General features: G+C 37.5%; 1 protein-coding gene across 3 annotated transcripts in view; it reads left to right on the forward strand.

The window, feature by feature from the left end:
• Positions 1-18,278, forward strand: part of ADAMTS18 (ADAM metallopeptidase with thrombospondin type 1 motif 18) — a 138,647-nt gene that overhangs the window by 61,813 nt on the left and 58,556 nt on the right. For all 3 annotated transcript variants that reach the window (XM_063111914.1, XM_063111915.1, XM_063111916.1), the window contains 6 exons: positions 1,034-1,227; positions 1,482-1,565; positions 3,137-3,296; positions 7,401-7,506; positions 10,352-10,489; positions 12,478-12,631. In XM_063111914.1, coding sequence (XP_062967984.1) covers positions 1,034-1,227; positions 1,482-1,565; positions 3,137-3,296; positions 7,401-7,506; positions 10,352-10,489; positions 12,478-12,631 — 836 coding nt within the window. The remainder of the gene's footprint in view (positions 1-1,033; positions 1,228-1,481; positions 1,566-3,136; positions 3,297-7,400; positions 7,507-10,351; positions 10,490-12,477; positions 12,632-18,278) is intronic.

Genomic DNA, 18,278 nt, shown 5'->3' on the forward strand with positions numbered 1-18,278 from the left:
AGAGCTGACTTCACTTAGTATGGCTCTACCTGTTGTTGTAGGATTAAAATATTTTTATACTAGTTAGTATATAGTACCTGTCCTGAGCTTTCCAAATGTCCTTTTCCTTCCTAGGAGTCCTTGGACTTGTCACTATCTATTAGCTAAAGGTCATGCCTTGCCTAACAGGTGCTTTCAGATCTCTGCTCAAAGGCTGTGGACAGTATTCATTTTGATAAGTTGGTGCCCACACCTTACCAGTTATGAAAAGTGTTTGATACAGTTTTTAGTATGACCCCTGGCTATGCTCTTTCCACAATAATTAAGTCAAAATCAGGTCAAAGAGCCCTTATTGACCACTTACATTAATGGGACAAGAGTATCAGGCATGGGCAGTGTTTTATAAGAGTTACATTTTATTTAGAAAATAATGTATAAAGTGTTATCATGAATTCAGATCCAAAGGATAATATCTGTTTCTACAGTTTTTGAGTAATAAGATGAGCACTTTTTTTCCTTTTAAAAGACCCCTCCCACAAAGTTGACTTTTGTTGACTTGCTCTACCAACTAGAATTGTAGCTTTTCTTTTGGTCTTTAGAGCATTTTTGAGTTACTGAATCCACCCATCCACCCACCCATTCATCCATCCACCCACTTATCTACCCATCCATCCACCCATCCACCCATCCATTCACTCATCCATGTACTTATCCACTCACTCATTCACTCATCTTCCCATCCAGCCATCCATTCATCCATCCATTTATCTACTCGCCTGTCCATCCATCCACCCACCCACCTATCTATCCATCCACCCATCTATCCATCCACCCACCCATCCATGCATCCAAACATCTCTTGAGTGGATCTTTCTTGACCACATAATAGGTACAAAGCATGGGGGCAGGCACTGACAGCATTACTTGTTAGTGGATTAGTGAAGTGTTGGTTACATAGTTTTTCTCCTCCCCTTGTTTAGATTACTCTCTCAGTCTATCTCACCCAGATAATCTGTACTGATATCCCTTCCAAATGCTCTTATGTTCATTGTAGATGCCCCCAAGCCTCCCACAGAGGACACCTATCTAAGGTTTGATGAATATGGGAGCTCAGGGCGACCCAGAAGATCAGCTGGAAAGTCACAAAAGGGCCTAAACGTGGAAACCCTTGTGGTAGCAGACAAGAAAATGGTGGAAAAGCACGGCAAGGCAAATGTTACCACGTACATTCTCACAGTAATGAACATGGTAAGGGAGGTTGTCATGAACCCTCTGGCTCTCCAAAGGAGCTGGAAATCGTAGGATCCCTTTGCATGGATTGCATAGCAAATATAGCCACATGGCTTTACTGAAAACAGAAAGTTGAGTTTTGAGGAAGTTGTCTTCATGTGTACATGTTTGTGGTAAAATTGAAACCTACAGACTTGTAAATATGTCTGATTGGTTTCCCCCATACGGTTTTGAAAATTTTGGATTTTGTTTGATTTCCATTGTTTCAAAAGGTTTCCAGCCTATTTAAAGATGGGACTATTGGAAGTGACATAAACATTGTTGTGGTGAGCCTCATTCTCCTGGAACAAGAACCAGTAAGTGGCAAACTTCATTTATTTCTTTATTTATTCTGCCATTCAGGATATATTTATTGAACACCAACTCTGTGCCAATTCATGTGCGAGTCGTTGGAAATTCAGATTTGAAAATATGCTGACCCTTTCCTCAAGGAATGTACAATGTAGTAAGGCTGTGTAATCAAGTAATTAAAACACCACAAAATAATTGTTACATATAAATATATTTTATAGATAATATATATGCATATGTAAACACAAACAATGGCACACAAAGTTTTGTTAAATATACATATACAATATAAATAAAAATATAGATATTATATAAAGAAAATACTAATATTATGTACGCTTCACAAGGAAGGTGAATTAATCACAGGTTTAAAGATTAGTTGGATTTTGCAAGTTGGATATGCTGGGTAATTGCAGGTAGATGCAAGAATATTTCAAAAATATACTAAAAATTAGTTATCAGAAAATTCTTGTAGTAAATCTGCTGTTTCTCCAGGACCATCTTAGGTACTACAGAAAATAAACAAGGGATATTTAACTGCCTTCAAATTGATTACAGTGAGGTGTAGGACACAAACATGGGCAAATTATAAAACTAGAACACATAATAAAGTGTTAAATTGCATGGTACTTACTGCTTTGTAGTGTTTTGATGTTTAAACTGTATTTTTCTGAGATAGAGATTACCAATCAAACAGACTACTTTTTAAGTCCCCTGAGGCTTTTCCTCTTCATTTGTAACCCCAATAAAGAATGTAAAAAGCAGGGAGTCAGAGACAAGAAAAAATTGATCTAATTGCCCAGGTGTGCAGGGCTACAGAGGTTAACAACTTGTAAAATTGTTCTTGGAATTTTAGAAAGATAGAAAAGGGTGTGTGTTGGTTGGGAGACACTTTTGTCTTTAGCCTACCACTTAGACATTGCCCAAGGACATTGAAGGCAGCGGCATCCTAATTCACTGATAATTAAAGATTGTGTCTAAGAACCCTCAGCTTGACCCAAGTCAATAGTTTTGACTAAGCAAACATTTTGATAAATCATTCTTTTAAGGGTACATCCTGTCTTACCCATTAGAGTCTTATAACTATGTGTTTATTCATTCAGTGAATTTTCATTTTATCGATGGATTGACCAATTGTAACCTATGATGTGCCAAACCCTCTGCAAGAAGTTTTGACATTGAGGTAAATAAGCTATGGTCACATGCTCTATTGAAGAAGCCATTGAACTTTATCACATTAATTTATTATTATGTTCTAAAAGTTATAACAGTTTTATGAAGTTAGTACCAGGTAAGATGAACAAAGGTGTTCCTAACTGATACACAGTTATTTGTTGTAGAAATAATAATTGATTATAAACTATGCTACTGAAACTTTATAGTTTCTATAAATATTGTGAGCATTTAACCTAAAATAGATTTTTTTCCTGTCTCCTACCTTAGCTCAAGTTTTTTCCTCTACTGACCTTTTCCCCTAGAAACATGATGTTTCTGTGTTTGCCTGTACAAATGGAACGATTCCATGTTCTCATCTCTGTGACAAATTCACACTCTGATTTGTGTGGGTTTCCCATAGGGTGGATTATTGATCAACCATCATGCAGACCAGTCTCTGAATAGTTTTTGTCAGTGGCAGTCTGCCCTCATTGGAAAGAATGGCAAGAGGCATGACCACGCCATCTTACTCACGGGATTTGATATTTGTTCCTGGAAGAATGAACCGTGTGACACTCTAGGTATGGTATGAATAGATTCATGCACAACTGTTAGCTGAAAGCAGAATATGGAAACTTTTTATTGGATGGGTGACCCATATGATCCTCAACAAAAAGACCTACTATTTAAATCGTGGAGCATCTTCATTGTACCTCTGGTGAATATTGTTCTATTTAACTGAACTCAGTGTGGAATGGAGAGTCCATTTTCTTTATTCCTTTGGTATTTTTCTTTATGGACACTGTTGATGATCACTGGGTCATAAGATATAAAGTTGTTTAAGTAGAAAAATTGTAGTTATTCCATAAGCATCATGACCACAGATCCAAGTAGCTGAAGAGACTTTGACTGGTCTCCATGTGTATTAGTCTGTATGTGCTGCTATAACAGAAATACCCGAGACTGGGTAATTTATAAAGAGCAGATGTTTATTTGGCTTATGATTCTGGGACAGCTGCATTTGGCACAGGCCTCAGGCCAACTTCTTCCACTCATGGCGGAAAGCAGCAGGCAGCCAGCAGCGGGTACAAGCAGATCACATGGTGAGAGGAAGCAAGAGAGAGAGAGAGGGGAGGGGCCAGGGTCTTTTACACAAACAGCTCTCAGGGGAACTAATAGAGTGAGAACTCACTCATTAATCCCTCCAACTAGGGAAAGCATTAATCCATTCATGAGGGTTCTGCCTCCATGACCCAAACTGCCACATTGGAGATCAGATTTCCATGAGTTCTAGGAGGGCAATACATCCAAACTCCATCACCATGGTACTTGACTGTGCCTAGGCAGAAAGTTATTTGACATTGAAGGACTCAATTCTTCCCTATTTGTACAAGGCAGTGAAAGTAAGAACTGTACGAGGTGCTTAAAAATGGGATTAAAAGGTAATATGAATCTTTCCATGAACTTTTTTTTTTTTTTTTGTCTTTTTCGTGACCGGCACTCAGCCAGTGAGTGCACTGGCCAGTCCTATATAGGATCCAAACCCGCGGCGGCAGCGTCGCCGCGCTCCCAGCGCCACACTCTCCCGAGTGCGCCACGGGCTCGGCCCTCCATGAACTTTTTGAAGACCCCTTCATGTCTTTTACATCTATCCTACATTTTCTGCTGTATTCCATTGCACATAGTAGGAATGCAACACTTCTCTTGGTCAATTGATGATCATCTGGATCAGGAATCAGCAAACTTTCTCTATAAAGGGCTAGGTAGTAACATGTTAGGCTTTGCAGGCGATGTCTCTGTTGCAACTACTCAGTTCAGCTGTATTAGTGAAGAAGCAGCCATAGACAAAACATAAACAAAAGAACATGGCTATGTTTCCATAAAACTTCATTTACAAAAACAGAAAATTTGAGCCATAGTTTACTGACACAACTGATGATCCAGACTAGTAGTAAAATTTGGGGGAGCTGAGAAAAGTTTATGGGATTTATCTCAATCATTTTCTTTTTTTTTTGGCAGGTTGTACAAGAGGCAGTTGTTTCTTTTTCTTTTTTTTTTTAATAATTGGAACATAGTTGATTGTACATATCTGTGGGGTACAGCATTGAATATCGACACCAGTGTGCAATATGTGATGTTCAAATCAGGATAATTAGTATATTCATCATTATACAATGTAATAGGTTTTCACGACCCTTTGCCAATTCCTCCCTTTTCCCTTTCCCTCTCCCCCTTTTCCATCTCTGGCAACCTCAGTTCTGTTCTCTTAAAAAGTTCAATGTATTATTGTATTTATTTATTTATTTAGCTACCACATTTATGTGAGGACATGTGGTATTTCTCTTTCTGTGCCTGGCTTATCTCATTTAACATAATTTTCTTTAAGTTCATCCATGTTGCAATGGCAGTATTTCATTCTTTTTTATGGCAGAGTAGTATTCCATTGTATAAATACAGCACATTTTTCTTAACTACGCATCTCATGATGGGCATTTAGGTTGGTTCCACCTCTTGGCTATTGTAAGTAGAGCTGCAATAAGCATGAGAGTACTGGTGTCCCCTTGATATGATGATTTCCATTCGTTTGGGTGTATAACCAGCAGTGGAACAGCTGGGTCATATGGTAGATCTATTGTAATTGTCTGAGGAACCTACATACCGTTTTCCATAATACACCATTTTACAATCACACCAACAGTGTAGGAGGGTTTCCCTTTCTCAGCACCCTTACTAGCATTTATTATTCTGTCTTTTTTATAATAGCCAGTGTAACTGAAGAGATATATCTCAGTGTGATTTTGATTTATATTTCCCTGATGCTGAGTGATGTTAAGCATTTTTTCATGTGTCTGTTGGCCATTTGTATGTCTTCCTTTGAGAAATGCCTATTCAGCTCCTTTGCCCATTTTTAATCAGGTTACTTGTGTTTTTACTGTTAAGTTGTTTGAGTTCCTTGTACATTCTGGATATTAATCCTTTGTCAGATGTGTATTCTGCAAATATTTTCTCCCACTCTTTTGGTTGTCTTTTAGCTTTGTTAATTGTTTCTTTTGCTGTGCAGAAGCTTTTTAGTTTGATATAATCCCATTTGTTTATTTTTCCTTTTGTTGCCTGTGCTTTGGGGGTTGTATTCCGAAAGTCTTTGCCCAGTCCTATTTCCTGAAGTGTTCCCCCTATGTTTTCATTTAGGAGTTTTATAGTTTCAGGATGTATATTTAATTCTTTAATCTATTTTGAGTTCGTTTTGGTATATGGCAAGAGGTTACCTGCATCATTTTTTTCCTCAAAGTACTTTCTAATCTCTTATGACATATTAGAGATTAGGTAGATTGAACTTTAGAAAATTTTTTATTTTTTACGTTTGAAATTTCCATATAATGTCTATATTATGTCCTACAAAATAAGTTTATTTTAATAATTTGCCATTAATCACAGTCTTCAAGAAACATAACCATTTTGGGAGTTGTCCCATAGAAAGAGTTTTTTATAACAGGAGATGGTACAGTCATTCATGTTCTGAGTTTGGAATGTGCAATGTGACATTTGAGAACCCAATGCATTGTTGATGTTTTGAAGAGAGATTCTGAGAAGGAAGCAGTTTTATCAGTCAATCGGAGACCCAAATGTAAGGAAAGCCGTGGAAAAACAAATACAACACCAGGAATCTCATAAACTGTTCTATAGGTTACTTACTTTAAGCAGCATATTCTAATGCAAAGAGCATGGGCTTGGATTTCACATACGTCTGTGCTTGATTCCTGAGTCTACAACTGATGACCATGAGATTTTGAGCAAGGTAATTTAACATTCTGAGCCTCAGTTTCCTAATACATAAACATAGACATATACTAGATGTATAGTACAGTGTGCGGTATTTGGCTACCATTTATTTAGAGATGATGCTGATAGCAGTGATGATGATGGTGCCACCTATGGTCTGTGCCTTTATGTTAGATTTCACAGATGATCTTACTTACATCTTGGCAGTGAGGTTTATGCGATCAGTTCACAAGCGTATATTTAATACTAAATGTGTACAGAGCCTTGTTCTACTGTTTACTAGGACTCAAATCTGGGACGAAAAACATTCACACACTGTAATGTAGAATAATTTTATAACTATTCTTAGAAGGAGGTAGCTTTTGGGAAAAGGAGCAGTTATCACATTATAGTGAACAGGAGAAAAATGAATGTAACCTTCCCACATTGCTTAGGCATTTTCATATTCTCTGCTGTAGAAAAAGACCAGGATGTGTGTTTTCCTTTGGAAAATGTACCCTGCCCTTTGATGCTAATGCCACTATTAAGTGAACGTTTTGCATTGGTTTAGCTATCATTTTATCAGTTGATCTAACCCAAGTAATAAACTTAGACAAGACATAAATTTTCTGTAACTGACTATTCCACATGTAAAATGGGTATTAAAATACTTATACTGACCTCACAGGGTTGTTAGGGGGGTCAATTGATGAAAATACCTAAATACAAGAAAATATGAAATGCTGCTTTTATATTTTCATTACATAGAGCAGAGAAATGTATACCTTTAGTATTTTCCTGCAAAAAAATCACATGCATTAATCCATTAAACTAAAATGGTGTAGAACATTTTGAGGACAGAAGAAATGATCGTATTTCTGTGCGTGCCCCCTTTGGATTCACATTTGAAACTGTTCTTTCAATAGGGTTCGCCCCCATCAGTGGAATGTGCAGTAAGTACCGAAGTTGTACAATCAATGAGGACACGGGACTTGGCCTGGCCTTCACCATTGCTCATGAGTCAGGGCACAAGTAAGTGGCTCCTTGATTCACCACTTTATGTGAAAATTGGTGGGGCGATTCATTGGCGTTCCTGTAATGATTATTATTGATCGGATAGATAGTTCCTGACTATATGAAGGGCTCAATAAAGGCCGGTTATAGTTGATGACATTCTTCAAATAACAGCATTTAATAGCCACACAATATTACCTTATGTGCACAAATAGTCCACATGTTATTTAACCAACCGTCTAGTCTTTCAGGCATTTGTTTATTTTCTTTCATGTTACACTGTGGTAAAGATGCTTTTAGCTCTAATTCTTTATACTAAGGAAATAATCATGGAGACATGTACATTCCCAGAATGTAATGTCATGCCAATTAAAAAATTTTTTTTGATGCATGTATTAGATATTCTTTTAGTTGGTAACATTGTGTGTACTTAATATTCTTTAAGTTGGTGTTAATAAATGTTCCCTTTGTGAGAATAGACTTAGAGATGAGGAATGAGAAACCTAAGAGTGATGAGATAAATTCGTTTTATGAAGCATATAATCTGGCATAGAGACAATGCTACAGAGAATTTTCAAACTTTATTTGAGCACTAGCAGCTGCATTGGAAAAAGCATACTGCTTTACAAAATGGCATTCACAGACTATAATGTAGTTTAAGATAGACTCTTGAGGGCTGGCTGGAATGAGTTTATAACTTCTCTTGGAAAGAGGTAGCTTTAGGGAAAAGGAGCATTTATCACATTACAGTGAACAGGAGATAAATGAATTTAACCTGCCCATACTGGCCGTTTATTTCAAATGGCAGTGCCCTTTGGATATACAAATTTAGGAATGTTTGTGTGTGTGTATATGTGTGTGTGTACATGCATATGTGTATATTTTACAACAAATAACTTTTATACATTTTCAGAGCATCCAATGAATTTCTGCCTTAAAAGCAAATATCATCCATTCAGCAACTATATCAAAACTTATATTTTGATATTTTGAGGCCGGTATCTCTTATGAGCTAGATTTATTATCTTCAGGACATTTGAATCTTGTTACCCAACAGTTTCCCAGGATTTTATATATATATACACACACAACCACTTTCTTAAAGTGAGGTATGAATGAACTGATGTTTTTTGTGAACAGTGGTACAAAAATGTCCATCAAGCACAAGTCTCTTCTGAAGAGAGCAGGAAATAAAATATCTGTGCATGTCAAACATATGCTTAATTTGTTTCACCAGCATGAAATCTGAATTAACAGGTCTCACTTTTCAAGATACTAGCCGTTGAAAATTTTAATCATCCTTGTTATGGGTTAAAGTTATACAAAATCAAAATCCAACATTTTAGATAAGAAAAAAACAAAAACATATTCTTCAGGTGTGGTGGGAGAGAGGAGTCAGAGGTGAAAGAAGAGCTGATATAAAATAAGGTACATGTTCAAGTTCTGGATAACATGGCCTTATAGAGTTAAATTTTGCAACAGAAGACAGACAATTCCCGAATTTTACAGATGACTTGTGACATATGCTAAGGAAAATACGTATTATTTTCTAAAATATTGTTAAAGTTAGGAAATTTAAAAATTGTAAGTTCAAAATTTAATTCAAACTTGGCTTTCTTATGCTCATAAAACTCCAATAAAGTGCTTATGAAGTACCTTTTTCCTTATGACTGATGGCTTCAGTCTCTCTCATCTGGGATTCTTGCTCTTTTCTCTGGTGGTTTATATTCGATATAGGTTGCCTTCTGTTTTTGACTAGGACATATGCATTTATAAACAATGTCTCCCAAACAAATTCCCTCAGTTTGCTGGTTAAGTACAAAGAAGAGTCAAATTAGACAAAGCTGAGGATGACAAAATGCTTTTCCTGATTATACGGTGAGGTTAATAAATACGTATTTGTGAATAGTCACCTCTAAATACCTAGGAAATTCACTGATAGTATCACAGTATACAGCAATCCTGCTATCACTTGCCTGACAAATTGGAAGGAATGCTAGAAAAATGGCTAGATTATAGACGTGGGTCACAACAAAATCATGTCTATGGTTATAACATACTTATTTGGTATAGACTACCATTAAAGGCTATTTATATAAATGAAATTATATCAGAATATCATGTTTATTTTCATAGCAATCTTATCTGCTTTATAAAAATATGTTTTCAAAAGACAAATTTTACTCCTTTAAATAATGAGATTAAGAACAATCTAATGATGAAATTTATATCTATATCCCTCCATTTTCTCATAGAATTCACTTAGAATAAGTCCTTCCTATGCCTTCAATAGATAGGTTCAACCATTAATTTTTAAAGATGCTTATACAGGAGTTTGAATATAATCAGAGTTTGTAATTTCAGCTAATAAATTGATCATCACTGGAGAGTTTTTTTGTGATGTTAGCCTCATGGATGAACAGTCCATAAGCAACTTACATTCAACTTCTGTCTATATCTACTCTTCACTCTGAACTTCCTTGCCGTAGTTCTGCGATTGGTGTCAAAAAAACAAAATTCTTTTTCTATTTGAAATAAAATAATTTGACTATCCCATGACTTTAGTTTAGCTTAGAAATCTTGACCAAAATTTTCTAGCCCTTAAAATATATAGCCAGGTATCTTATTCTTTGGTTTTGTGGCCAAGACATAATATAACAAAGCCCTTAGTACTCTTTAAAAATTTCTTCATAAATTTTTGTAATAGTGTATAGTAACTAATTTTTGTCCTTCTTTTTCTTACAATTTCAGTAACTCTGTCTCTCTCTTGGGTTTGTTTCCTATCAGTGCATCATTTTTCTTCACCTGGTTATAACTTGGAAAACGGGTTCACAGTAGGGTTTTTGTTTTCTTTCTGTTTCAGCTTTGGCATGATTCACGATGGAGAAGGCAATCCCTGCAGGAAGGCTGAAGGAAATATCATGTCACCCACTCTGACCGGAAACAACGGGGTGTTTTCATGGTCTTCATGCAGCCGACAGTATCTCAAGAAATTCCTTAGGTAAGACAGGTTAAAGCTAGGGGTGTTCCCAAGTTTGTAGTGGTGACATCGAATAGTGCTCACTAGACAGGAAAACAAATACTCAGTGGAAATCTCTTTTGACTTCTCAGTGAACGGAAAGACTGACGTGGTAGTTGAAGAAACAGATTGAAGGCTTCTAATGTGCTTAATGTTCTCCTCATATGCCCTCATTTGGTTGTTACAGCAATCCTGTTATTATCCTCATTGTAGAGTTGAGGAAATTGAGCCATAGAGAGGTTACTTGTGTTGCTTAAAGTACTATAGCTGGTAAGTTGCAGACAGGAGACTCACACTTAGGTCTGTTCTGACTCCAAGATCCGTACTGATAACCATCACTCCTCAATGATTTCCAGAGGCAGCTAGATATATTGTCTCTTTACTAGGACTACTTATTTTAATCTGATCAATTCGCTTGTCCTAAGAGTATTAGAAATGCTCAAATGGTGTTGTTGTTGTTTTTTTAATGTTGGAGCATTTTATTGATTGGCTGTTTTGTTTAAAATGGCCAAGAGTTAGCTCTATGTCCAAAAGACATCCACGGGGGGGTGACAGCGATGTGAAATCTTTTGATAACTCAGAACTCCTAGATTGCATTAGTAAAAGTGGGAATTAGGAAGGTAGGTAACACTATTTGATTCATAGTAAACAATGAAACCAAAATTAAGTTATATGTATGCAAATATATGTTTTCAATTTACATTGACCCACAAGAACAGTTAGGTTCTAATCCCATCTCCCTTTGACTAGATGTTAGGGAAGTTTCTTGAGGAATTGATATTCTTGAAACTTTTTTTTACCTGTACCACTGTATATTATTTGCAAATGTTTATGGAATTAGCAAGATACTTAGGCAAAGCAGATTAAACGTAAGGATGTCTTACCAAATGATGTCCAAAGGGTAGTACAAAATTGAAAAACCTTTTGCTAATAATAAACTTTGCCACATAGATTTTCTTGTTAGTTTTCAATTCAGGATTTGGGTTCTGAAACTATCTCTTCTAACTCATATGAGAATGTAATCAATAAATATTATAAGTCAAAATCAACTTGATATAGACTGAATTTCCATCATTAATATGCTAAAGTTAAGTGATTTTGGAAAATAATAATGATAACAGCAGCAGTAGCAGCTAACTTTGAATGCTTACTCTGCTGTGTTAAGCACGTTACATTTTCTTGTTTGATCGGTGTAACAACCCTTTTGGGAGCCAGCATCATCAATGAGTTGTATAAAAATCATATAAATTGGTTTTGCATGGTTGACTAGGACCCCATCTGTCTGATTCCAAAATTACACTTAAATAGCCATACTATTTAACCTCTTAGTGATACCATAGTTTAATTATTTAAGTTAATGGAGATAACTGCTTTCTAAGAATATCCATGTCATCAAGATTGCCTTTTTTGTTCTCAAAACGTCCCAGTCAAAAATACCTCAGGGATATTTTTCTGCCTCATGCTCAGTGTACCCTTCCTCTTGATTATTTCAATAACCTATTTATTTTTGTTTGTAACGCTTATTTGAGGTAAAGTACATCTTTGCCCTCTGCCCTATTATCTGTAAAAAATAAAGGATGATGGAAAACTTCATGAAGACAGCTACTGTCTCTGTCTGGTTTATTTTGTATCTTTGGTACTTAGCCTAATGCTAAGTAGTACCTAATGAAAATTTGTTGAATATTGTTAAACAAGACTGTTGATGGGAGTTTTCAAATATGTTGATCTTTCCCATCTTTTATCAATTCCCAAGAACTCCCAGCACCGTAAAACCCATCCTGGCTGTGTACATTCCATCCTCTCAGACAGATCTCACTCTTTGGAGTAAACCTGTGTTTTAACTTCAGGCATAGACCTGTTTGTCCAACCATGCTGTATTTTTCTTTGCATAAATGCATTCAGAGGTGTCTCATTTTACATGGAAAGATCACAGGTCAACACAGTAATTAATAGGGGTGTTATCACTACAGCACACCTCAGGCTGGGTGTCTCGTGGATGAGCCCAAAAAAACAGGACAGTATAAATACCCGGACAAGCTGCCAGGACAGATTTACGATGCTGACACACAGTGCAAGTGGCAATTTGGAGCAAAAGCCAAGTTATGCAGCCTTGGTTTTGTGAAGGTATGTTTGCTTGTGATTTCAGACTTACATTAAGATTCTGCAATGTGTCTGTGTACCTAACAGAAGTATAAACATTTGGCTTGCTAAGGCCAAGGGTTAGAGTCTGGGTTATCTCTAAAATGTCAGTTGTTTGGCATGATAATTAAATGGCAATTTTACTGTCAATGAATTATCCAGGCTTATCACCCATAGACTGTGCTGGTTTAAATACCATTTAACTGCATCCTTGGAATAAAATTTCTCTTCCTTAAATGAATACTTTATCCCTAGTAGTAAATCTGGGAATAACTTTTAGCTACTGCTAATCACTGTTTTTGTTCTCTTTGTGTTCATATTCCCTTTTATGGTAATACATTTTAAATCATCACCACCCCATAATGCATCATATGCCTTATATAGTATGGGAAAACTCTTATTGTCAGCCAACTTATGACATGCAAAAGTTCAAGGTGTATCTTGAGTAATCTTAATAAGATTTTTGTCTTTCATTCAAAAATTGTGAAAAAGACAAATAGAAAAATGCAAAAGTCTAGGATGTAAAAATGAAAAAAACCTTGTTCCACTTGGTCCAGATTTGCATCACTGACAGTTACTGTCTCAATACCATCAAAAAATAGAATCATTTTGAAGTTGTTTATTCCCACTGTCCAAAGAGAAATGCAGAAGTCCTAGATACTGGGATACATGGAAGTTATGCAGGTTTATAGCTCCTCTTCCTCTCTCTACTCCTGTCACTCCTCTTTTTTTTTTCTGCTCCTCCTTTCTCCTTATTCTTATTTCTCTACCACCACCGCCACCAACATTATCACCATCACCATCAGCAGCAGCCCATCACTACCATCTCCCCCACCCCAATATCGCCCCCCATCCTCACTACCCCCACTATCATCACCATAACCACCACCACCATCATCACCATAACTACCACTGTTATTGGGACCACTCATCTCCTGGCTGAGGCTCCCCAAAATTTGATACCAGGCATACAGGTCTGGTTGCCTGCCCTCTTTCAAAAACAAACCACTCAGAAGCCAAATATTGGTGAAATGGAAGTCAGCTTTTATTCAGGAATACTGGTAACCCGAGGAGAGATGTTAGGCTAACTCATCTCTCTAGTAAACTGAAGGAGAATGGACCAAACTAAAGCCACCTCAAAGTCTCAGATTTACCGAGGGGTTTTTAAAGAGGGGATTGAGCAAATGGAACATGGGAAATACAAAGCAGGAAGGAGGGGGACGTGAGCCGTGAGCTCTTGATGCAAGGTCTCGGGTGCAAAGTCTCGCCAAGACTCCATCTGGTTTCTGCTCCTGTCCTCATCTCAGGGTCCTGCTGGATAGTACCTGCCTTGTTGTGAGTCTGCAGCTTCTGGAAAACAACTTTACATTCATGTAAATAGTGTCATTCTGCTCCATAACCAAGGTTCAAAATATCAAATAACCACAGGAAAAGAAGGAACTCAGAGAAATGCATGCTAAGAAAAAACTGTGTTTTTAAAATTTGCCTCCTGTGGTTTTAGGTCCCACTATGGCTTCAGTCCTGCTCACTCCAACACCACCACCCCCACCACCATCACCCACCACCTTTGTGCCCCACTATCTGCTACCGTCTCCAGCAGTTGCTAAGTGAGCCTCTGCTGCATGGAAGGCATTCTATTCAATCTTCACAAAAATCTTTGGAATAAGAATTATCGCTATTTTTTATCAGGAGCTCAGAGAATGTACTTAACTTGCCCAAAGCCACAGAACTTTCAAAGGGTGGAATATGAACAGAACAAATCACCCATGTTGATGTTAAGTTCCCTCCTCTCCATTGGTGAATACCAGTGTTTCCTAAACTTCAGTCACTAACATTAACATTCAGTCATTAACAGGAACCTTCATTAGTTACCCTATATCTCTGCATTATTATTTACTTATTGCTTTTCTATAAATTAACTACCTTGCAAAATGTAAGTTCATTCCTAAGAAATAATACCTATCAAATCGTAGGTTAAATATGGGATTGCGTATATTTTCTAATGCAATTTAAATGTATATCATTTAAAAATGTATCTGTATATCATCTGCGATTTTTGTTTTGTCTATCCTCCATGGCACATGGATATTATTTTGGCCATTCACTTTGTTGAAAAAATTTGTCTCCTATCCTTCACTCTTGTTTAATTCATTCTAAAGAATTATGAGCTTACCTGTTCATTAATCAAATATTTATTATGCACTTAGTATGCAGCAAATGCACACTTGGTAATGAGTATAATTTTTTTTAGAAATACAAAGGAAGTTCCTAAAATTACTATCATTCCTTCAGGACCTTACATTCAGCAGGTATTTGTGGGGGGCCTGTTCTCTGTCAGGCAGTGTACAGGGCTTAAACCACCATTCCTAAACTGTAGATTGTTTTCTGGAACCACACCATATTTTCAAGACTTCTCAGTCTGACAGTCTTCCCTGTGAGGCAGAGTTAAGAGAAATGGAAAATCCAAACTAGAAGATTGAATAAAACAAGGAAAGGTGCACAGACCAGAATGTCTAGAGGGATAGGGAGACTTTCTTAAGAGAGAGATTAAGATGTCGATGTGGTAGAATGGAGAAGGTAGGTGGATTAGTCTGTTTTCTGTTGCTTATAACAGAATAGCTGAAACTGGGTAATTTATAAGAAAATGAAATTTATTTCATACAGTTTTGGAGGCTAGGAAGTCCAAGGTCCAGGGGGCACATCTGGCGAGGACCTTCTTGGCAGGGGCTCTATGCCCAGTCCCATGGTGACACAGGCAGTCACTTGGAGAGGATGGCCAGAGCGCTTGTTAATGTGATTGCTTGCTCTTTTTATAAAGCCACCAGTCCACACCCATGATAGCCCTCTAAACCATTAAACCATTACCCCACGAATGGATTAATCCTCAAGGGCACAGTCCTCAAGAGCCAATCACCTCTTAAAGGCCCCATTTTTCAACACTGCCACGTTGGGAATCAAGCTCCCATGTGAGCTTTGGTGGGGACAAACATTCAGACTGTAGCAATGGGGTTGGTTGATCCTGAAGGTGGAATGTTTCCCTACTGTCTAGCTTTTGGTATTATTCTTAAACCTACTTGTAACTTGAACCATGGGCACACCTCTGAGGATCACAAACAGTGCCCTACCTGGCCTAACCAGGAAGGGTTTCCAAAACAACAAAACCTCCCTTTTGCCCTGCTTAGTATGAACAGTTTAGACCAGCTCCAGCAATGTGGGAAAGAATGAAGTTTGTCGTCAGGGCCTTCATTGTCCTATTATTATTTTCCCTTTCTGGCCTCATTTTTTCTTCACTCCACCTACTTTTTTTTTTTTTTTTCCCTTCGTACCTCTTAGAAAGGCATGTTTGCAAAGTAATTAGAAGCACCAAAAAAGGAAAACAAAAAACAAAAAAAACTAATTCTCAAAGTGTCCTCTCAAACTAGCAGATGCAGTATTACCTGGAACATGCTAGAAATGGAAATAAATGCTCAGGTCCCATCTCAGGCCTAAGGAATAGAAAACTTTGGGTGTAGGACCCAACAATCTATTTTTAAAAGGGCTATAGGTGATTCTGATGCCCGCTCAATGAGAAGCACCGAGTTAGACAATCTTCTGGCTTTTGGAGTTAGACAGACCTTGGATTAAAATCTTATTCCCTCACTTCCTAGAAGCTTGGACAAATGACTCAACCTCCCTCAGCCTTACTGCCCACATCTGTAAGGTGAAGATAATAACAGTTCTTCCCCAGCAAATTTGTGAGAAGTCATCTGCTGGTGCAGTTGCATCGCTCAGTAAATAATGGTGCTTCTTTTCCCACCATCACACCTATTCTTTCACAGCGGATGCCCATGGAGGGTCTGCAGTGGCTACTTTGAATCACTTGTCCCCACATTCCCCTTCTCTCCCAGCCTCAACTTTTCTGGGTCGTGTTATGCTTGATTTCTATTCCTTTACAAAGAATTCAATAAAACGAGTTGCTAATCTGGCTAATGGTTTCATATTATTTGGACATACTTATAGGAGGGTTACCTCCATAGAGATTGGGGAGAACATCCATTTGATTATTATGCACTTAAGAAATGCTTACTGAGATTGGGGAGAACATCCATTTGATTATTATGCACTTAAGAAATGCTTACTGACTCAGTGAGTGAACTGATAGTGTTTGCCAGAAGGTCCCAGGCACCGCAAGGTACTCTGATCAGTGCTTCCATACAGTTATTTTGCTAAGTTAGAAATGAGCCGCTGAAAAAATGGATCCTCTTTTAGTTGCTTCTGTACCTCGGCAGCCAGCACAGCTACTGTCACATAGCAGGGGCTCAGTAAATGTTTATTTATAGACCCACTGAGAGAGTTTGAAGCTGAGCAGAAATTGTGGAAAAGGTATTTTAATTCTAGTGAACGTTCTCAGGCCCATCATCTCAGACAGCATTTCCTTTGAAGTGATTAAGTAGGAAGAATATTTCTTCCTCCAAGAATTTGACATTGGGATTAAAGAATAGAGAATAAATAGAAACCTCCTACTATCTAATTACACCCACTTTGTAATACACCAAATTTACTACATCACACTTCAGCTTCTATTGATTTTCTCCATGTACTTATGTCCCACCAATATTCGCGTCCTTGTACATCTTTCAAATATTTTCTCTCTCACGTCTATAAACCCTTGTATATATGTATTCCCCTTCCTAGAATGCTGCATGGCCATCTGTGTGACAAACACCTAATTATTTTCTATTGCTGTTAAAGATTCAGTTCAAGTGTTACCTCCTTTTTCCCCCGAGGAGATTTAAACAATCCTTTTTCTGGGCTCCGTTTCTGCCTTATGTGTTGCCATTACGAACTCATGATATTGCAATATAACTGTCTGTATATCTCTCGTCCAGTCGATGGAGAGTAGCTGTCACGCCTAGCACATGCCTGACCTAATAGTAGATACTCAGTAAGTATTTATTGGATTTACAATGATAACCAAAGCTAACATTTTTTTTGAGCACTCCTATTTCCATCAAGTGGAAGATTTTGCCTCTTTCCCCCTCTTGTCCCTCCTCAAGGCAGCAGGAGTGACTCATCTGATTGGCGAGTTTAAGAGTGTACCACATTACCACATTAATGCATGCCCTGTTACCGTCTCAGCATTTTCTCTCTGTGCTATCTGCCTGCAGGAGGCACACTTCTCTCCTGACATCCTATAGGCCACCTGCCTGAGAAGGGAAACTTGTGCTCATCTCCTCTGCCTGCAAAAGGGGAGGGGAAGTTAGTTTAATACCGTAGGGATAACGTTAGGAGACATATTTGGCCCCAGATCTCAGCCACATTCTTCAATTCACCTTTATCATTAAAAGTTATTAGTTTGATCTCCATTTGTCTGACTCTGGTGTGTTATTCATCTAATGGAGGACAGACAGGGGCATTATTTATTGTTCCCCTTGAATCTAATGGAAAGGAAATTGAAGTTAAATAATCTACCTGAGATCTGGTAGGAAGTGTCGATACACTTGAACACAAACACCCAGGTTTTAGAGTCAAAACTGTAGTGAAACCTTGCTTATATATTTGTATGAATTCTTAGAAAATTAAGAAAAGATAGTTTTCTCTTCTTATGATAATAGCTAATGTCTATTTAGTGCTTATTATGTATCAAACAGTA

Source organism: Cynocephalus volans, chromosome 10 (assembly GCF_027409185.1).
Source record: "Cynocephalus volans isolate mCynVol1 chromosome 10, mCynVol1.pri, whole genome shotgun sequence".
NCBI lineage: Eukaryota > Metazoa > Chordata > Mammalia > Dermoptera > Cynocephalidae > Cynocephalus > Cynocephalus volans.